Source organism: Heterodontus francisci, chromosome 9, assembly GCF_036365525.1.
Source record: "Heterodontus francisci isolate sHetFra1 chromosome 9, sHetFra1.hap1, whole genome shotgun sequence".
NCBI lineage: Eukaryota > Metazoa > Chordata > Chondrichthyes > Heterodontiformes > Heterodontidae > Heterodontus > Heterodontus francisci.
The window spans coordinates 117251956-117274599 of NC_090379.1; the positions used below are offsets into that span (position 1 = coordinate 117251956).

Consider the following 22644-nt stretch of genomic DNA (forward strand, 5'->3'; position numbering starts at 1 on the left):
AACAAGGGGGACAGCCTTAAAATTAGAGTGAGTCTGTTCAGGGGTGATGTCAGGAGGTACTTCTTCACTCAAGGGGGAGTGGAAACCTGGAAGCTTCCTCCATAAAAGCTGTTGAGGCTGGTTGGGGGTAGCGGGTTGGCAATGGAAAATGTCAAGACTGAGTTAGATAGATTTCTGCTGGGTAAGGCAGGAAGATGGAGTTAATATACAGAACAGTCATGATCCAATTGAATGGTGGAACAGACTGGAAGGGCTGAATGGCCTCCTCCTGTTCCTTATCCGAGCATATTCATCTATTGAAATAAAAGCCGCTAGGGAGTGAGTGAAGAGGAGGGAGGGTGTGTGATGGGTTGGTGCTGGCCTGGGGACGTGGTTAACAGGCTTCCTGCCACTGAGCAGGGAGGGACTCTGGAGCTTCATTTGGCCAGCCTTTCAAAGGTCCCTCCTCCTCCTGTGGAGCTGCACTGACTCTCTACATCTCTCAGCCCAGCCCAGACCAGCTTATGTTCAATTCCAAACCCTCGGCGACCTTACCATCTCACTTTAGCGAGTCTACAGAGGCAGACAAGCTGGATATTAGCACCAAGGTACAACTGCATGGAGTCCTGTGGAAGAGACCCTTCGGGAGACAGTCTGCTAAATGGTCCAAAAGGTGACGTTCTTTATTTTTTGGGGGTGGTTTTTAGCCTGAGCTGTAGCTGTTAACGCTGCTGCTCTGTCCACACACACACACAGCCTTCCTAAGCTGAGCGTTTCCATCATTATTTTTCAATTGTGTTTTGTTTCTTTGCTGCCTGTGTGTCGGGTGTGTGTGTTTTGTTGTTGTTGTTTGTCGCTTGTCTGCATTGTGCTTGTGTTATCGGCTGAAATCTGCCCAGATTGCAAGTTTACATTCAGCAGGTTAATAAATCTCTGCGAGCTGGGCTTTAATTTCTCTAGCTGGAAGGGATTGTGTGTATATATATATATATATATAGTTACGCTTTTAAAACAATTTACTGCCGCCAAAGTTCGACTTTCGGTAGAATTTAGGGTCGAATTTGGAAGATCTGGCTCTTTTTCAACGACTGCATTGTTTTTATTATCAGCACAGCGACTATCTGCTTTACAAACAACGCCCCTTTTAAAAAACAGACACTGGAGATGTGGGGACTAATCCTACATTAACTAGATCACTGGCTGAAATGGAATGGTTTGCCACAGTTAATCATTTTAACAGTCCGACCAACACCTACAAACCTCATTTAAAGAGAATCATTACCAAGGGAATGTGTCAGCACATTTCTATTACACATTTTAAAGAATGAGAGATATTTCTACTTTATTACTGTGACTAGCACACTATATAAAGCTGGATAATTGGTTGCATCACCAGTTACTGATAGCACTGAGCAAATTGTCTATCTTAACTAAGAAGGTAGGCTATTCAATATTCGTAAAGGAGGTGTTACTGCATTGGTATGAAATTCCTCTCTTGTTATTTTAATAAGGGGTTAAATCTTTTATGAGGAAATCTGGTGCACCATCTTGTAGCGATCTAGTCGTGGGCTGATAAGTGGCAAGAAACATTCGCGCCACACAAGTGCCAGGCAATGACCATCTCCAACAAGAGAGAATCTAGCCATCTCCCCTTGGCATTCAGTGGCATTACCATCGCTGAACACCCCACTATCAATATCCTGCGGGTTACCATTGACCAGAAACTGAACTGGACCAGCCAAATAAGTACTGTGGCTACAAGAGCAGGTCAGAGGTTGGGAAATCTGCAGTGAGTAACTCACCTCCTGACTCCCTAAAGCCTGTCTACTATCTACAAGTCAGGAGTGTGATAGAATTCTCTACAACAAAAACAAGAAATGCTGGATTCACTCAGCAGGTCTGGCAGCATCTGTGGAAAGAGAAGCAGAGTTAACGTTTCGGGTCAGTGACCCTTCTTCGGAGTTCCGAAGAAGGGTCACTGACCCGAAACGTTAACTCTGCTTCTCTTTCCACAGATGCTGCCAGACCTGCTGAGTGAATCCAGCATTTCTTGTTTTTGTTTCAGATTTCCAGCATCCGCAGTATTTTGCTTTTATAGAATTCTCTACACTTGCCTGGATGAGTGCAGCTCTAACGACACTCAAGAAGCTCGACACCATCCAGGACAAAGCAGCTCACTTGATCGGCACCCCATCTACCACCTTGAACATTCACTCCCTCCACCACTGACATGCAGTGGCAGCAGTGTGTACCATCTACAAGATGCACTGCAGCAACTCACCAAGGCTCCTTCGACAGCACCTTCCAAACCTGCGACCTCTACCAACTAGAAGGACAAGGGCAGCAGATGCATGGGAACACCACCACCTGCAAGTTCCCCTCCAAGTCACACACCATCCTGACTTGGAACTATATCGCCGTTCCTTCACTGTTACTGGGTCAAAATCCTGGAACTCCCTTCCTAACGGCACTGTGGGTGTACCTACCTCACATGGACTGCAGCGGTTCAAGAAGGCAGCTCACCACCAACTTCTCAAGGGCAATTGGGGATGGGCAATAAATGCTGGCCTGGCCAGCGACGCCCACATCCTATGAATGAATAAATAATGGTTGTAACGATCATCTTGCTGTAATCCCTGGATGCAGTGACAGGAAAGCAAAATACTGCAGATGGAAGAAATCTGAAATAAAAACAAAAAGTGCGAGAAATACTCAGCAGGCCTGGCAGCCTCTGTGGAGAGAAAAAGCGAGTTAATGTTTCAGGTCTGTGACCTATCATTCGCACTCCAGATCAGAACTGATTGTAGCCTGCTGGGCTGATGAGCATCGGAGGATCCATGTGACATTTAGCAGAATGCTGGTTTAAGACTGAGCAGACGCAACACAAAATGGTTGTGATATTGGGAGGAGGGGCTCAGTATTTAAATAATCATAAGGTGCCAGTGAGCACTTAGCAACACAGGTTAATGGTAGTGTATACAGTATTGGATCATCCATAGTGATTGGTCTGTTATAGCAACCATTTCACTTTCTGGCCAAATTAGTTGCAATTGCTGGATTTCACGGAGTTTTGAATAATTGATGCCAAATAAAATAGCTGTTCAGAGTGCTTTAATAAGAGCATAGAAAGAAGGGGGAGGCCATTCAGCCCCTCAAGTCTGTTCTGCACTTAATTAGATCATGGCTGATCTGTATTGTAACTCCATGAACCTAATTTATTTCTGTAACCCTTAATACCCTCGCCGATCTAAAATCTTATCAAACTCAGTTTTGAAACTTTTAATTGAGGGAGAGAGTTTCAGATTTTTACCCCCTTTTGTGTGAAGAACAGCCTGGCTCTAATTTTAAGGTTATGCCCTCTTGTTTTCAGCTCCACCCACCAGAGGAAATTTTCTTCTGTCTGCCCTATTATCCACCCTTTGATTATCTTAAAAGACCTCAATTAGATCACCCCTTAATCTCCTATATTCAAGGGAATACACGCCTAGTCCACGCAACCTCTCCTCATAATTTTACCCTTTTTGCCCTGGTATCATTCTGGTGGATCTGCACTGCGCCCTGTCTGAGGCCAGTATATTCTTCCTGAGGTGTGGTGAAACTGTGTTTCTTACTGATATCAGTGACTTTAATCCTCGGGTATTGTGCATGTTTAATTGTATACCATCCAACATCGACAGAATTCCAGTCGAGCTATCAAACACAGTTGGGTAGTGTTTGTGTCATTGGGAAGCAGTTTTTGTTTAGCTTGGCACAGTGATCTATTCTCACATCAATCTGGCACACTGAATCTTTTCCTCTTTTCCAGATTCTTCCTCATCAAGGACAGCTTTTTGCTCTATTATGCAGAAAGCGAAAGAAAAAACTTTGAGAGCAACAGATACTTCAACATACATCCCAAGGTCAGTCACTGTAGCTCATTGTGATTCATTTGACAGATAAGGGAAAACTGCAAACTCCCAACGACGAGGATGAGAGCTGCAGCTCAGAGGGTAGCACTCTCGTCTCTTAATCAGAATGTTCCAGAAACTTGAGCGCACAGTCCTGTGCAGTACTGAAGGAGTGATACACTATCGGAGGTACCAGCTTTCAGAGGCCCTGTCTACCCTCTTGGGTGGACATAAACAATCCCATTGTACTATTTCAAAGAAGAGGCGGGGGAGTTTCCCCAGGGTCCTGGCCAATGTATTATTGTCAACCAACATCACTAAAACACTTCAGAAGAAGGGTCACTGACCCGAAACGTTAACTCTGCTTCTCTTTTCACAGATGCTGCCAGACCTGCTGAGTGGTTCCAGCATTTCTTGTTTTTATTTCACTAAAACACTTATTGTGTTCCTGTTTGTGGGAGCTTGCTGTGCATAAGTTAGCTGCTGCATTCCCTACACTATGACAGTGACTGCATTTCAAAGGTACTTCATTGACTGTAAAGCGCTTTGGGATATCAAGAAACTCACTGAGGGTTACTTTGACAGCCCCTCACAGCCCTACCACCTCTGCAGCTGACAAGGCCACAGGCAGTAATGAAGTACGACCTCCACCACATACCAAACCTGTGAGCTCTACTGCCTAGAAGGACAAGGGCAGAAGATGCATGGGAACACCACCACCTGCAAGTTCCCCTCCAAGCCACACACCATCCTGACTTGGAACTGTACCGCCCGTTCAGTTAATTGTCACAGGGTCAAAATCCTGGAACTCCCTTCCTAACAGCACTGTGGGTGTACCTACCCCACATGGACTGCAGCAGTTCAAGAAGGCAGCTCAGCACCATCTTCTCAAGGGTATGAATTTTTTTTTTTAAATCGACACATAAACCAAAGTACGATTCTTAATTTCTTTTATATGGTGGTTTTCATGGCTCTATGTTAAATTAGTTGACTGTTTTCCTTTATCCAGTTGCAATTTTCTTTTATTTGTAATAACTCGCTTTTTGAAATACTTTTTTAGTGGGAAAAACACTAGCTGCTGGCTGACGTTACAAGGAATCCCGCAGCTTTGCTCTCACGAGGTTTTTGTTTTTCTTTAACCAGAATTCAGCGTAGACATTACCGTCTCACCACTAACTCTCTCATTCAATGACACAACTTGTACAAACCTTCTCATTTAAAATCCTTTCATGTTGACATTATAGTTTTCCAAGGCACTTTCAGTTCAGCAGTAGGCAGAGTGTGACCACACCATCAGGCAGCCGTTGAAAGTCTCTCCAAAACAGCCAGTGGCTGCTGCTGTCAGTCTCAGATGTTCTCTTCTTAACTGCAGCGATCAATGCCAGCGCAAGGCACAACAACAACTTGCATTTGTACAGCACCTTTTAATGTAATAACATGTCACAAGGCTCTTCACAGGAGCAATATCTACAAAGTTTGACACCTGGCCGCATGAAGAAATATTTAGGCAGATGACCGAGAACTTGGTCAAAGAGCAGGTTTTAAGGAGCACCATAAAGGAAGAGATAGAGGTGGTGAGGTGTAGAGGGTATTCCAGAGCTTAGGGCCTAGGCAACTGAAGGCACAACCACAAATGGGGCAATTAAAATCAGGGATGCACAAGAGGGCAGAATTAGAGGAGTACAGATATCTCGGAGGATTGTGGGGTTGGAGGAGATTACAGAGATAGGGAGGGGCGAGACCATGGAGGGATTTGAAAACAAAGATGAGAATTTTAAAATCAAGATGTTGTTTGACCAGGAGCCACTGTAAGTCAGTCAGCACAGGGTTATAGGGGAATGGGACTTGGTGCGAGTAAGAACACAGGCAGCAGAAGTTTATGTAGAGTGGAAGATTGGAGACTGGCCAGGAGATCATTGGAGTAGTCGAGCCTGAAGATAACAATGGCTTGGATAAGGCACATCTTGTCCGGTAAATGCTGGATGTAGCTCGCTCTGTTACTTCATGAGCTATTTTTGTTTTGAAAAATTAAACTGATTGAGAGCCAAGAATTTCTCTCCTCAATATCTGTGGTGAAGAGTTTCCCAGTTGGATATTTCCAGTAAGATTTTAAATGGATTCTGAAAGAACCTATTCATGACGGAGGGAGTCCTTGCCACTCTGTTGACGGCCTTGCGACAAATGCGGAAATAAAGACTTGCATTTAGCACCTTTCACAACTCTGGAGGTCCCAAAGTGCTTTAGAGCCAATGAAAGACTTTTGAAGTGTCATCACTATTGTAATATAGGAAACACAGCAGCCAAATTGTGCACAGCAAGCTCCCACACACAGGATATAAAAGACTGAATCATTTATTTTAATGATGTTGGTTGAGGGATAAATATTGGCCAGGACATTCGGGAGAAGTTGCCTTCTTTTCTTTGAAATAGTGTTTTGACATTTTCTACGTCCATCTGAAAGGACAGTTGGGGCCTCACTTTAACACCTCATCTGAAAGACAGAAATTCAGTACTGCTCTGGGCAAGTCTGTCTGGATCATGTGCGCAAGTCTCTGGAGTAGGGACTTAAACCTTCCGCTTCAGAGACGAGAGTGTATCCGCTGAGCCACAGCTGACACCGGAAAAACAACCAGAAGGGCCAGAGCCCTTTTGCTCCTCTGTACCTCACTTTTCTCCCCTCTTATCTTGAAGGCCCAAATTCCTTCTGGGGGATTGTTCCATGGGTTCTGTCAGCTCTCCAGCATCTTACCCAACTGGCGAATCATTTATGTCTGTCCCTAGGTTATCGACAGGCTTTTTGACCATTTTAACAGCTAGATTCTGGCTGCATTTTACTCCAGTAAAGCTCGTGGCTCCACTAACTGGTGGGGTGATTTGTATTGTGATGGAAATAGTTTCCAAAACATGAAGCTGCAAGCAATTCATGTTTTTTTTCCTAATGGGAAGCAAGTGCTGGAATGTGGAAATGGGGCAAGGTTTGGAGCAGGGCACTGGGGGCAGGCTCAGAGGCTGGGACTTTTTAAAATTTCATTTGTTCATCGCTGGCTAGGCCAGCATTTATTGCCCATCACTAATTGCCTTTGAGAAGGTGGTGGTGAGCTGCCTCCTTGAACCACTGCAGTCCATGGGGTGTTGGTACACTCAGTGCTGTTAGGAAGGGAGTTCCAGGATTTTGACCCAGCGACAGTGAAGGAACAGCGATATAGTTCCAAGTCAGGATGGTGTGTGACTTGGAGGGGAACTTGCAGGTGGTAGTGTTCCCATGCATCTGCTGCCCTTGTCATTCTAGGTGGTAGAGGTCGCAGGTTTGGAAGGTACTGTCGAAGGAGCCTTGGTACGTTGCTGCAGTGCATCTTGTAGATGGTACACACTGCTGCCACTGTGGTGGAGGGAGTGAATATTTGTGGATGGGGTGCCAATCAAGCAGGCTGCTTTGTCCTGGATGGTGTTGAGCTTTCAGAGTATTGTTGGAGCTGCACCCATCCAGGCAAGTGGACAGTATTCCATCACACTCCTGACTTGTGCCTTGTAGATGGTGGACAGGCTTTGGGGAGTCAGGAGGTGAGTTACTCGCCACAGAATTCCCAGCCTCTGACCTGCTCTTGTAGCTACAGTATTTATGTGGCTGGTCCAGTTCAGTTTCTGGTCAATGCTAACTCCCAGGATGTTGATAGGAATTCAGCAATCATAATGCCATTGAACATCAAGGGGCGATAATTAGATTCTCTTTTGTTGAAGACCGTCATTGCCTGGCATTTATTTGGTATGAATGTTACTTGCCACTTATCAGCCCAAGCCTGGATGTTTTCCAGGTCTTGCTGCATGCGGGCATGGACTACTTCAGTATCTGAGGAATTGTACTGAGCACTGTGCAGTCATCTGCGAACATCCCCACTTCTGATCTTGTTGATGACGCAACTGAAGGTGATTGGGCCTAGGACACGACCCTGAGGAACTCCTGCAGTGATGTCCTGGGACTGAGATGATTGGCCTCCAACAACCACAACCATCTTCCTTTGTGACTCCAACCAGTGGAGAGTTTTCCATACATACGATGGAGTCTGTCCTCAGTGTGAAGATGGGACTTCGTCTCCTCAAGGACTATGTGGTGGTCACTCCTACCAATACTGTCATGGACAGATGCATCTGCGACAGGCAGATTGGTGAGGGAAAGGTCAAGTAGATTTTTCCTCTCATTGGATCTCTCACCACCTGCCACAGGCCCAGTCTGGCGGACATATCCTTTAAGGCTTGGTCAGTAATGGTGCTACCGTGCCACTCTTGGTGATGAGCATTGAAATCCTCCATCCAGAGTACATTCTGTGCCTTTGCTACCTTCAGTGCTTCTCCCAAGTGGTGTTCAAAATGGAGAAGCACTGATTCATCAGCCAAGAGGTGGGATGATAGGTGGTAATCAGCAGGAGGCTTCCTTGCCCATGTTTCGCCTGATGCCATGAGACTTCATGGGGTCTGGAGTCAATGTTGAGGACTCCCAGGGCAACTCCCTCCTGACTGTATACCACTGTCCTGCCACCTCCAGTAGGTCTGTCCTGCTGGTGGAACAGGACATACCCAGGGATGGTAATGGCAGTGTCAAGGACATTGTAAGGTATGATTCAGTGAGCATGACTATGTGAGGCTGTTGCTTGACCAGTCAGTGGGGCAGCTGTCCCAATTTTGGTACAAGCACCCAGAAAGTTAATGAGGAGGTCATTGCAGGGTCAACTGGGCAGGGTGTTCCTTTGTCATTTCTGGTGCCAAGCCCAATGCCGAGTGGTTTTATTCTTATTTGACTTTTCTGTAGCTGTGGCTGGTGGGGGAGTGGGGGTGGGGCAGAGCTGGGCCTGAACCAGGCTGTATAACAGACCAGGCAATGTCTTAATTAATTCAGGACTCTCTCTGAGGTAGATTCTCAATTTGCTGCCTGGGGTAAAAGTTGAGTTTACGGATCAACTGCCCGCTATAGAAAGTGCCCAGTGATCATACCTGCTGAGTCTCCCCATGTGACCCATTATTCTGGGTTTCGTCATAGAGTCACAGGTTCGCAATATTCAGACTCACCGCAGTCTACATGTTGTGCTCCCAGGGAGCTGTTCAGTGGTCATTCCTCGGTCTATGGTGAATCCTCGGGCATTCCCCACCAGAGGCAGGGAACAAGTCACATTGTCTCCGAATACCTGCTGCCAAAGGACTTCCTGCAGGAGCCTGAGAGCAGGCCGCTCACCCAAACCCTGATCCACTGACTGGTGGCAACTCACTCAAGGTGGCAGGGTAAGTTGAGAAACCTGTTCAAAAAGGCAGATGAGCTCATTGGCTTAATTAACAGAGACAAAAAATATAAGACCAAGAAAGTTACACTAAACCTTTATAAAACACTGGTTAGGCCCTAGTTGGAGTTTTGTGTCTAATTTTGTGCAGAAAACTTCAGGAAAGATGTAAGGGCCTTGGGTGCAGAGGGAAATTTCCCAAATGGTACCTGGGAGGAAAGACTTCAGATCGGAGAAGCTGGCATTGTTTTCCTGTAGAACAGAGAAAGCTAAGAAAAGATTTAATAGAGGTGTTCAAAATTACAAGGGTTTTGCTACAGTAAATAAGGAGAAACTGTGTGCAGTGAGTTGTTGTGATCTGGAACGTGCTGCCTGAAAGGGTGGTGGAAGCAGATTCAATTGTAACTTTCAAAAGAGAATTGCATATATACTTTGGAACATATGAACAATGATGGACAGGTAAAGAGATTCTCTGCTCCATCCAGCCTGTCCCACACAATTGTGAAACCCTGTTTATCACAATATATACACTCCCCAACACACCCAAAACCAGTTAATCTCCTGGGAGAGGCAGAAAAACAGATTAAAAACCCAGGGCAATTTGATGTTGGGGTGGGGGTGTAGAATCTGAGAATTTCTGTCTGATCTGTCCTCGGTGATTGACCAGGAGATCACTCTAGTCCTGATGATTCCTTGCAGAGACTGTCTTTTGTAAGAGATGATCTCCACTGCTGCCATATACAGGGCCAGCTCTCGCCTAAAGAAATTCGATGAATCAGCAAGAGCCTGCACCCTGTTCCAGAGGTTCACTATTCTGTGGGAAAAGACCCACCTCCTGACATCTAACCTAGATCTGGCCTTGCACCACTTAAAATTGTGATCCTGTTCTTCCTTAAACTATTTACTGGGAACAAACTGAACACAAACACAATCTATTCCATTCATGGTCTAATAAACCTCAGTCAGATCACCCGCAAGTCTGTGCTTCCCTCAAGTGTAGAGTACCAGCTCTTTTAGCCTCTCTCTTGATAACAAAATGCTTAGTTTTCAGGGCTATGGGAAAAGAGCAGGGAAATGGGACTAATTGATATGTCTTTCAGAGATCGAGCACAGAGATAATGGGCCGAATAGCCGCCTTCTGTGCTGTAAGATTCTAAGCCTGGTAATGGGCCTTTCACAAAGCATCTTGTTGCTGCCTCTGCACAAAAGCCCTGGAGCTCAACTGGCTACAGGCAGCAAAGCAGCTTAAATAGATAATGTTGTATTTGGTGCAGGCACTCTATTTGGGACAGGACATATCCCGCACCAAGCCTTGGCTGGCATTGTCAATAAAAGGTAAATTTGCCTTCCACTCTAATACCAAGACGTAACCTTGCAATACCATGTCCGGTTGAATGGTGCAATGACATTTAAGCCGCCAGTAATGGAGGCTCTGTCATTCTAACAATCATCGAGAGTCATCCTTGAAATGTTTTCACCATGCAGCCTCAGATGACGTGTCCTACAAAATGCTCCACTTTCCCAGTTATTAACTGTGACTAAAAATACAGCACTGACCCAAAATACCAATCTGGCCAGGCAATGTGTAATATTGAGTGTCATACTTCAAGCAGTTTCATTATCCCTGGGAGATTGACTGAATAACTAACTGATTTGTTTTGTCGCCTCTCTCGGGAGTTGCCCTGGGTAATGGGTGGGCAGTGTCTGTATACTTGATGCATAAGAAAGGAAGACTTACATTTCTATAGCACCTTCCACAACCTCAGGATGTCCCAAAGTGCTTTACAGCCAAAGGTGTACTTTTGAAGTGTAGTCACTGTTATAATGTAGGAAGCATGGCAGCTAAATTTGTGCACAGCAAGCTCCCACAAAAACAGCAATGTGATAAATGATTAGATCATCTGTTTTAGTGACGTTGGTTCAGGGTAACTCTCCCTGGGTTGCTCTTCCACTCTTCTTTGAATAGTGCCTTGGGATCTTTAGCATCCACCTGAGAGGGCAGATAGGGCCTCCGTTTAACATCTCCTCTGAAAGGTGGCACCTCTGACAATGCAGCACACCTGCAATCCTGCATTGGAGTGCCAGCCTAGATTATGCACTCAAGTCAATGGAATGGGACATTATGACTGTCTATGAAGACCGATCTTTGACCAGTGGTGACCCTACCTGACTCGACATTTTACTGTGCCTATTCACAGAGGTGGCATCGTCCCATCGGACGCTTAGAATGCAGGTGTGGGAGACTGGGAGGGGATGCTTCATCCAATCAACCTGGGTCACATTTAAATCCAAGCCTCGAGGGTAAAAGGAGGATGTGTTTAAACCACTGCCTCCTCCATTTCCCTATCCCAGTCTTGATAAGTGTCAGGGGAACTCCAAATTCACTGCGTTGGCCAATTTTCTATTATTCAGCTTATGAGCTAACATAAATACTGGTAAGTAATAAATCTATTCAAAAATCATTATTACTGTAATGTTAAGCCTAAACCATGAATTAGAAACCAAAAGCACAACTTTACATAAGATAATTAAACCTGTGCTAGCACCATCATCTGTTTTCCTTTCTGCCGTAAAATTACATTGAATGCACAGCACAGAAACAGGCCATTCGGCCCAACTGGTCTTTGTTGGTGTATATGCTCCACACAAGCCTCCTCCCACTCTACTTCATCTAACCCCCAGCAACATATCCTTCTATTCCTTTCTCCCTCGTTTATTTATTTAGCCTCCCCTTAAATGCAATTTTACTATTTGCTTTAGCTACTCCGTGTGGTAGTTTTTTTTATTGATTCACGGGATGTGGGTGTCGATGGCTAGGCCAGCATTTATTGCCCATCCCGAATTGCCCTTGAGAAGGTGGTGGTGAGCTGCCTTCTTGAACCGCTGCTCACAGTGCTGTTAGGAAGGGAGTTCCAGGATTTTGACCCAGCCACAGTGAAGGAACAGCGATATAGTTCCAAGTCAGGACGGTGTGTGGCTTGGAGGGGAACTTGCAGGTGGTGGTGTTCCCATGCATCTGCTGCCCTTGTCCTTCTAGGTGGAAAACATTGCGGGTTTGGAAGGTGCTGTCGAAGGAGTCTTGGTGAGTTGCTGCATTGCATCTTGTAGATGGTACACGCTGCTGCCCCTGTGCCTCGGTGGTGGAGGGAGTGAATGTTTGTAGGTGGGATGCCAATCAAGCGGGCTGCTTTGTCCTGGATGGTGTCGAGCTTCTTGAGTGTTGTTGGAGCTGCACCCATCCAGGCAAGTGGAGAGTATTCCATCACACTCCTGACTTGTGCCTTGTAGATGGTGGACAGGCTTTGGGGAGTCAGGAGTTGAGTTACTCACCGCAGAATTCTCAGCCTCAGACCTGCTCTTGTAGCCACGGTTTTTATATGGCTACTCCAGTTCAATTTCTGGTCAATGGTAGCCCTAGGATGTTGATAGTGGAGGATTCAGCAATCATAATGCCATTGAACGTCAAGGGGAAATGGTTAGGTTCTCTCTTGTTTGAGATGGTCATTGCTTGGCACTTGTGTGGCGTGAATGTTACTAGTGAGTTCCACATTCTTGCCACTCCCTGAGGTCTGACACTCCAATGCTGTACTGAGGGAGTCCTGCACTGTTGGAAGTCCCATCTGCCCTCTCAGGTGGATGTATTAGATCCCATAAGACTATTTCAAGAAGAGCAAGGAGTTTTGCCCAGTGCCCCAGCCAATACTTATCCCTCGGCCAACACTTAAACTAGATTATCTGGTCATTATCTCATCGTTGTTTGTGGGAGCTTGCTGTGCACAAATTGGCTGCTGCATTTCCTACACAATAACAGTGACTACCCTTCAAAAGTAGTTCTTTGGCTGTAAAATGCTTTGGGATGTCCTGAGATTGTGAAAGGCGCTCTATAAATCTTTCTTTTTTCTTTAACATTGGGGAACAGCCTGGGATAAGCAGGGACTGTGGAGAAATGGAAAACTTCAGAGCACACACACCCAGAAAACACTAGGCCCTGACCAATGAAAGCTGTCGCTGGCTCATTTTTTCAGTGATCTGAAATCGTGAATATGTTTCACCATAACTGCTGCAGTTCGTATGTATGGGAGCAACTGTAGCTACTGGTAATGAACCTTGGTCAGACCGCACTTGGAGTACTGCGCACAGTTCGGGTCTCCCATGTTACAAAGGGATATGGAGGAGGTGCAAAAAGAGATTTTCAAGAATGATACCGGAACTGAGAAGTTATTACCATCAGAAAAGACTGAACAGGGAAGAATAGAGAAGGCTGAGGGGTAATCTGATAGAGGATGTTAAATTGATGAAGGGATTTGATGGGGTGGACGTAGAGAAAGTATTGACACTGTTAGTGTCAGGTGATGACCACATGACACAGTCCAGAACCTGTTGTTTTTTATCATTCACACACATTCATAGAGATTTCATGCAAGAACTGTTCAACCCACAATGTATCATGAAAGTAGAGCAGCACATTGTGATTTAATCACATGTAATGCGCTGAACATCAGGGTTTAATCTTCTACAGGGCATGAGGATGTGATATGGGTCATGGGGGAATAGAAGATTATGGTAACTGAAACTTTTCTACTTAAGGTGAAGATATTAATTATGAGTCTGCGGAACATAATCTTCAAAAACGCAATAGCTTAGAAAAATCAGAATGATTTATCTTGAGGCAATCTGTCTTCAGGAGACTTCCTTTGAAGTGAGTGAGTCAGTAGATGACTTTAATCAGGACACCGTGACGGCTGACTGCAGCGAGAGGTTAAGCGGTCATTCACCCGTCTCCCTGTTGCTCCGCTGAGCAAAATCTCCAAAGGTGGAAAGCTTTTTAATTTTTTCTGTTTAATCTGATTTTCTATAAATAGGGCTCTGCTGTAAATGTAGTGCTAGTGTTCATCTCTTCGACCTTGTACTTTCACTGATCTCTTCAAAACTGCTGCACTGCCACATTCAAGAACAATACTCCGTGTTGGTTTGTTATAAAAACGTAGAAAATTTATGGCAGAGAAGGAGGCCATTTGGCCCATCATGCCTGTGCCAATTGAAATGCAGCTTAATCCTGCTTTCCAGCTCTTGGTCTGTAGCCCTGTAGGTTATAGCACCTCAAGTGCATATCCAGGTACCTCCAACACCCTTTCAGGCAGTGAGTTCCAGACACACCCTTCCCCTGCAAATCTCCCTCTGGGTGAAGAGCAATTACTCCTCAATCCCCTCTAATCTTCTACCAATTACTTTAAATCTATGATCCCTGCTTATTAACCTCTCAGCTCATGGAATTAGGGCCTTCCTACCTACTCTATCCAGGCCCTCATAATTTTATACATCTCAATTAAATCTCCCCTCAGCCCCCTCTGCTCCAAGGAGAACAATCCCAACCTACCCAATCTTTCTTCATAGCTACAATTCTCCATTCCTGCAGCATCCTCTGTAAATGTCCTCTGTACCCACTCGAGTGTGATCACATACTTCCTGTAATGTGGTGACTAAAAACTGTACACACTACTCCAGCTGTGGCCAAACTAGTATTTTGTATAGTTCTAGCATAACCTCCCTGTTCTTATACTCTAGAGATCAGCCAATAAAGGAAAGTATCCTATATGCCATATTAACCACCTTATCTACCTCTCCTGTTACCTTCAGGGATTTATGCATATACCTGCAAGGTCCCTTTGTTCCACTACACTTCCCAGAGTCCTACCACTAACTGTGTGTTCCCGTGCCTTATTTGCCCCCTCGGAGTTGTCGTGAACCATGGCACTGGGCAGACAACACAACCTTCGGAACTCCCGCTCGTGGGTGTAGAGAACAGTATCTATCCCTCTGACTATACTATCCCCTATCACTACCACCATCAATAGCCTGGGGGTTACCATAGACCAGAAATTGAACTGAAGCAGCCATATAAATACTGTGGCTGCAAGAGCAGGTCTGAGGCTAGGAATCATGCGGCGGGTAACTCACTTCCTGACTCCCCAAAGCCTGTCCACCATCTACAAGGTACAAGTCAGGAGTGTGATGGAATACTCTCCACTTGCCTGGATGAGTGCAGCTCCAATAACACTCAAGAAGCTCAACACCATCCAGGACAAAGCAGCCCAATTGACTGGCACCCCATCCACCACCTTCAATATTCACTCCCTTCACCACTGACACACAGTGGCAGCAGTGTGTACCATCTACAAGATGCACTGCAGCAACGCACCAAGGCTTCTTAGACAGCACCTTCCAAACTGTGACCTCTACCACTTCGAAGGACAATGGCAGCAGATGCATGGGAACACCACAACCTGCAAGTTCCCCTCCAAGTCACACACCATCCTGACTTGGAACTATATCGCCGTTTCTTCACTGTCCCTGGGTCAAAATCCTGGTTGGTGTACCTACCCCACATGGACTGCAGAAATTCAGGAAGGCAGCTCACCACCACCTTCTCAAGGGCAAATGGGAATGGCAATAAATGCTGGCCTGGCCAGCGTCGCCCACATCCCATGAATGAATACATTTTTTTTTAAAAAGGCTTTTTGGGATCACACTGCTCTCTACAAACTCCCACATGCTACAGTCACTGCACACCACCTAACCTGCCATGTCTATCTAACCGTGTCTATTAATTAAGTTAGCTAAGCTGTTTATTCACTCAATATTTTTAGTTTTATTAACTAATTAGTTTATCTAGTTTAGATTATTGTCTCAAAAAAGTATTATATTTTCCAAGCTTTCAGTTTAAGCCAGCTCCCTAGCTTTCTTTCTCTCCACTTTTTATGTCATTTTATCCCTGCTACTGTCAGCCACAGGTTCTGTTCACACTGTCAACGTATTCCTCAATCCCACACACACACCACCTCACCATGTCTCACTATCATTTCCACTTGTTGGGGAAACCAGAACTAGGGGGCATCAGTGTAAGCTAGTCATTAATACATTCAATAGGGAATTCAGGGGAAACGTCTGGCATGGAGGTAGATGATCAGCCATGATCTGTTTGAATGGCGGAGTAGGCTCGACTGGCTGAATGGCCTACTCTTGCTCCTATTTCCTATGATCCTATTACCCAAAGTGGGTTCGAATGTGGAAATTGCTACCACAGGGAGTGGTTGAGGCGAGTGAGATAGAACGGGTGGTGGTAATGAGACTGAACTAGTAATCCAGAGGCCCTAATACCCTGGGGGCATGGGTTCAAAACCCACCACGACAGCTGGTGCAATTTCAATTCAATTAATTCACAAAAAATCAATTTAGTAATAGAAATCTGGAATTGAAAACTAGTCTCAGTCATGGTGTCATGACACCATCATTGATTGTCATAGAAATCCATCTGGTTCACTAATATCCATTAGGGAAGGAAATCTGCTGCCCTTACCTGGTCTGGCCTACATGTGACTCCAGACCCACAGCAATGTGGTTGACTCTTAACTGCCCTCTGAAATAGCCTAGCAAGCCACTCAGTTGTCAAGGGTAATTAGGGATGGGCAACAAATGCTGGCTTTGCCAGCGATGCCCACATCCCATTAAATAATTTTTTGAAAAATGCATTTAAGGGGCAACTAGATTAAACACATGAGGGAGAACGAAATAGAAGGAAATGTAGCTAGGGCGAGATGAGGTAGAGTGGGAGGAAGCTCCTGTGGAGTGTAAACTGTGGCATTGACCAGATGGAGCGCACGGCCTGTTCCTGTGCTGTAAAATACTATGTAATTCTAAGTAACCCAGTTCTGGTGGCCGATAGATATTTAACTGTGTGAAAATGTTCAGTTACCAACATCACTGAGTTCCCTATCTCAGACGAGCTGCTATCGGAACCAGTATGGGGAACAGCAGTACACTCTAGGCACCTCCTGGACAAGGTCATTGCTTGGCCAAGCTTGCAAACCCGGTGCCAAATTCAGAGCTGAGTTTGTGGAGGGAAACTAGCCACAGTGTCTTGATGGCTAGCCTGGGGCCCGACCAAGCAGAACTACGGAGTAAATGCAGTGATGAGGAGCCTCTTACACCCCAACCCCTCAAACCTCCTTGCTATCAAAGAAGCTTTTGACTTCAGCGCTATTCTAAGGGAACTGTGCTGGCTCACACTTGAGCATAACATGGAGGAATGGCCATCAAAGCAAAGAGTTTTAATTGGTTGCTCAGTATAAACGGTTGCTAAGTGACCACTGACTACATCTTTAGGCTATATCAACAATATGGTTAATGCAGTTGAATGCCAGAGGAAAATCAGACTGAGACCCCAGTGACATGGCACCAGCTGCAAAGAAGTGAAGCTCTCATGGAGACGAAACAAGGAAGAACAGTCAACTACCTTGAGAATAATCTAAGGTTCAGCTGCTGTCATGTCCTTCAGCCGAATGCCAGCCAAGCACACATTCAAGGTTGGACAAGCCTCTCTCTGCTTCCGATAGGAAAACATGCCGCAGATAGAACAAACCTGCTGCACAGTCAGGCTAAAGTGCTGAGCTAAACAATAGGCCTTGAATACCGACCCCGAGCTAACTCACCACACTAAAAATACCAGAGAGAGCTGCTCCTTCAGTAAGGAATTCAGGCCTTGCCCTCTTCCACTCCTGCTCTGGCTTTCATGGATTTCGACACAGTTTCTGCAAAAAAGATTGACTGCTGTTGCAGACTGTGTAGAGAATGAGCTGGCCACCTTCCACCCCTCCTCCCAATTCCAGGGAAATACTGGCTGCAGTTGCTGCATCCTGCACAAACCTGAACTTGGTTTTGATGGGGAGTTTACAGTCAGCACTGTGTCCTGTCATTCTGTAAGGTCACCACTCCCTGGGTACAGGTTGAACACGAGGGTGGGAATGGTGCAGATTTATCCCCATAGGTTTCAGACCACACTGTGCCAACCAAGCAGGATGGGTGGGGTGGGTGGTAATATTGTTGTACAGTATTTATGGGGTGTGCTCAGTGGTGATGATGGGGGAAGGAGATATTGGGTATGTAGTTCTTGGAGCAGAGGAACAGGAGTAGGCCATTCAGCCCCTCAAACCTGTACCGCCGTTCAGTTTTTCTTTCTTTATTCTCAGAGTATGGATGTCACTAGCCAGGCCAGCATTTATTGCCCATCCCTAATTGCCCTTGAGAAGGTGGTGGAGAGCTGCCTTCTTGAACTGCTGAAGTCCGTGTGGTGCAGGTACACCTACAGTGCTGTTAGGAAGGGAGTTCCAGGATTTTGACTCAGCCACAGTGAAGAGATGGCGATACAGTTCCAAGTCAGGATGGCGTGTGACTTGGAGGTGAACTTGCAGGTGGTGGTGTTCCCATGCATTTGCTGCCCTTGTCCTTCTAGGTGGTAGAGGTCGCGGGTTTGGAAGGTGCTGTCGAAGGAGGCTTTATTGATTGTTACTTGAACTCCATTTTCTTGGCTTTGCTCCATATTTCTTGATACACTTACCCAATAAAACTCCATCGAGCTCGGTGTATTAGATTAATTACCATCTGAAAAAAATTCCATCAGCTGATAGCCCTAAGTTCGGTCTATTGCTCGCCTGGTCTCTGGGCTGCTTCTAACAACCACAGCTTGCATTTATATAGCACCTTTAACATAGAAAAGCGTCTCAAGGCGCTTCGCAGGAGCGTCATCAAATAAAATTTGTCATATTAGGACAGGTGACCAATCACTTGGTCAAAGAGGTAGGTTTTAAGGAGCGTTTTAAAGGAGGAAAGAGAGAGGCGGAGCGGTTTAGGGAGGGAATTCCAGAGCTTAGGACCCAGGCAGCTGACGGCACAGCCACCAAAAGCAAAGCAATTAAAATCCGGGATGCTCAAGAGGCCAGAATCGGATGAGTGCAAATATCTTGGAGGGTTGTGGGTCTGAAGGAGATTATAGAGATAGGGAGGGGTGAGGCCATGGAGGGATTTGAAACAAGGAAGAGAATTTTAAAATTGTGGCGTTGCTTAACTGGCCAATGTAGGCCGGCAAGGACAAGGGTGATGGGTGAAGGGAACTTGATGTGAGTTAGGACACGGGCAGCAGGGTTTTGAATGAGCTCAAGTTTACGGAGGGTAGAATGTGGGAGACCAGCAAGGAGTGCATTGGAATGGTCAAGTCTAGAGGTAACAAAAGCAGGAGTGAGAGTTTCAGCAGCAGATGAGCTGAGACAGGAGTGGAGTTGGAAATAGGTGGTCATAGTGATGGTGCGAATATGTGGTTGGCAGCTTATCCTGGGGCCAGATATGACACCGAGGCTGTGAACAGACTGGGTCAGCCTTGGACAGATTCCAGGGAGAGGGATGGAGTCGGTGGCTAGAGAATGGGGTTTGTAGTGCAAACCGAAGACAATGGCTTCAGTCTTCCCAATATTTAATTGGAGGAACAGGTCAGTCTGAGGTTCAGTCAGACACTGGAAGGGTGGGGAATCAAACCCACAATCTTCGGTTTACAGGACCGACCCCTGATCACTTGGCAATCTGCGCCTGATGTGGGGCTGATGATTAATGTCCTCGAAACAGAAAGTTCCAGAAATTCGTGACGCTAATGAGAAGTAGCCAGCAATTTGTGACGGCTATTTGTTTTCTTCTTGTTTATTTGCAGGGTGTGATACCGCTTGGTGGATGTGTCGTGGAGGCAAGGGGAGAGCCCAACATGCCCTTTGTGATGAGAATTTCCCACGAGGATTTCCACGTAAGTCAGAGTTGCCATAGTGATAATGAGAGTATGGGCGCTGGGGGAAGTTACCCCGGGTCTCCATTTCATAACAGCAGAAAGTCAAATTGGAACAATGGAATAGGTCAAGGCAAAGGGTTCAGAGTTGAAAGGGCAAGTGTAGGGCAGACACAGAGGGCAGTTGAGGCTAGGGCAAGGGTCTCCATTGAGAAAGAGCCTGCAAGTGTCACTGCAGGGCTGGTGTTCTGGAAGGATGAGATTGAGAAGGATCAGAACCTTCTCCATCCAGGGGCTGTGTCCACACCTGCTCCCTCCCAATGTTAGACAATGTGGTACAGTGTCTCTGAACACAATCCATCCTATCGACCAAACACCTTTATCTTAAAATCAATTTGAGCTTTATTTACGACAGTTTTCTTCCTTCTGAGGAGAACTCTCCATCGCTCTTGGTCTATGTTTATACCCTTGCTCATCACGGCACGTGTCACAGCACACCTTGCCAGATCTGTTCTCCTTTCGTTCCTGTGCACTCTGGTTCAAAGGAAGTGTCTAGACAGATGTTTTACTTCCTGTAGCTCCTAGCAATGGGAACCGACACCTCATAGCAGGTCAGTCATTCATTCCCTGGGAATCTAGCAGCTCTCATTCTTGTTCCTGAACCATGTGTCTCTTTTGGCACCAGTTTTGTACCACACCAGGGCTTCCTTACAACATTCCCATGTTAGCATCACTTTGCTTAGAGTCAGAGTCATTTACAGCACAGAAGGAGGCCATTCAGCCCATTGAGTCCATGCCAGCTCTGTATGGAACTACTCGTCCAGTCTCGCTCCCCCGCTCAATTCCCGTAGCCCTGCAAGTCTATTTCCTTCAAGTGGCCATCCAATTTCCTTTTGAAGTTATTGATTGTATAAGTCTGTCATAATCTTGTACACTTCTATTAAATCTCCCCTTAATTGCCTTTTGTTCGAAGCGGAACAACCCGAGTTTTTCTAACCTAACCGTGTAATAAAAATCCTCCAACCCTGGAACCATTCTGGTAAATCACCTGTACACCCTCTCAAAAACTCTCACATCCTCCTTAAAGTGTGGTGACCAGAACTGGACGCAATACACTATTTGGGGCCTAACCTGAGCTTTATAAAGGTTCAGCATAACTTCACTGCTTTTGTACTCAATACCTCTATTTATGAATCCCAAGATCCCATATACTTTAATAATCACTCTCTCAATATTTCCTTGCACCTTCAAAGATCTATGCACATGCACCCCCAGGTCACTCCGTTCCTGCACACTCTTTAGAACTGTGCCATTAAGTATATATTGCCTCTCCCTATTCCTTTTGCCAAAATGCATCACCTCACACTTCTCTGTATTAAATTCCATCTGCCACCTTTCTGCCCATTCTACTAGCCTATCTATGTCCTGTTGCAGGTGGTTCATATCATCCTCACTGTTTGTCACGCCTCCATGTTTGGTGTCATTGGCAAATTTTGAGATTCTGTTCTTTATTCCAAGATCCAAGTCATTTATATATAGCAAACAAGCAGTGTTCCCAGCACTGACCCTTGGGGAACACCACTGTCTACCATCCTCCAGTCTGAAAAACAACCATTTACTACGACTTAAAAGCAAAATACTGCAGATACTGGAAATCTGAAATAAAAACGCGATGCTGGAAATACTCAGCGGGTCAGGCAGCATCTGTGGAGAGAGAAGCAGAGTTAACATTTCAGTTTATTTCATTTACTACAACTTGCTGTTTTCTGTCCTTCAGCCAATTTTTTATCCAATTGGACGCGGACCCTACTATTTCGTGAGCCTCAATTTTGTTAACCAGCCTTTTATGTGGTACCTTATCAAACGCATTCTTACCATCTATATAGACAACATCCACCTCATTCCCTTCATCAACCTTAGCTCCCACTATGAGCCCCGACCATCCCAAGCTTGTGTCCCTGACTATCACTCTCACCTCACTTGGGTGAAAATGCCATTTGTTCCAGATGTTTCCCTTCAAATGCAATTGCAATATATATTAGTAGTTCTAATATGTTGTGGTCCTTCTCGACCTGTCTGCAGCCTTTGATACAGTTGACCACACCATCCTCCTCCACTGCCTCTTCACCATCATCCAGCTGGGTGGGAATGCTCTCACCTGGTTCCATTCTTATCTATCCTGTCATAGCCAGTTTATCGCCTGCAATGTCTTCTCTTCCTGCTCTTGCACCATTACCTCTGGTGTCCCCCAAGGATCTATCCCAGGCCCCCTTCTGTTTCTCATCTACATGCTGCCCCTCGGCGACATCATCCGAAAACACAGCTTAGTTTTCACAAGTTCAGTACCGTTCGCCCCTCCTCAGATACTGAAGCAGTCTGTGTCCATACACAGCAAGACCTGGACAATATCCAGGCTTGGGCTGGTAAGTGGCAAGTGACATTCGCACCACACAAGTGCCAGGTAACGACCATCTCCAACCAGAGAGAAACACACCATCTCCCCTTGACATTCAATGGCATTACCATCACTGAATCCCCCACTATCAACATCCTGGGTGTTACCATTAACCAGAAACTGAACTGGAGTAGTCATATAAATACAGTGGCTACAAGAGCAGGTCAGAGGCTCAGAATCCTGCAGCGAGTAACTCACCTCCTGTCTCCCCAAAGCCTGTCCACCATCTACAAGGCACAAGTCAGGGGTGTGAGGGAATATTCTCCACTTGCCTGGATGGGGGCAGCTCCAACAACACTCAAGAAGCTCGACACCATCCAGGACAAAGCAGCCACTTGATTGGCACCCCATCCACCACCTTAAACATTCACTTCCTCCACCCCAACGCACAGTGGCGGCAGTGTGTACCATCTACAGGATGCACTGCAGCAACTCACCAAGGCTCCTTCGACA

The 22644-nt window shown here is 45.8% G+C and overlaps 1 protein-coding gene across 3 annotated transcripts in view; it reads left to right on the forward strand.

Annotated features, from left to right (window-relative positions):
* The first annotated feature begins 472 nt into the window (after positions 1–472).
* Positions 473–22644, forward strand: part of plekhd1 (pleckstrin homology domain containing, family D (with coiled-coil domains) member 1) — an 86422-nt gene continuing 64250 nt past the window's right edge. For all 3 annotated transcript variants that reach the window (XM_068039768.1, XM_068039770.1, XM_068039769.1), the window contains exons 1-3: positions 473–652; positions 3785–3878; positions 19668–19757. In XM_068039768.1, coding sequence (XP_067895869.1) covers positions 504–652; positions 3785–3878; positions 19668–19757 — 333 coding nt within the window. In that variant the 5' untranslated portion in view covers positions 473–503. The remainder of the gene's footprint in view (positions 653–3784; positions 3879–19667; positions 19758–22644) is intronic.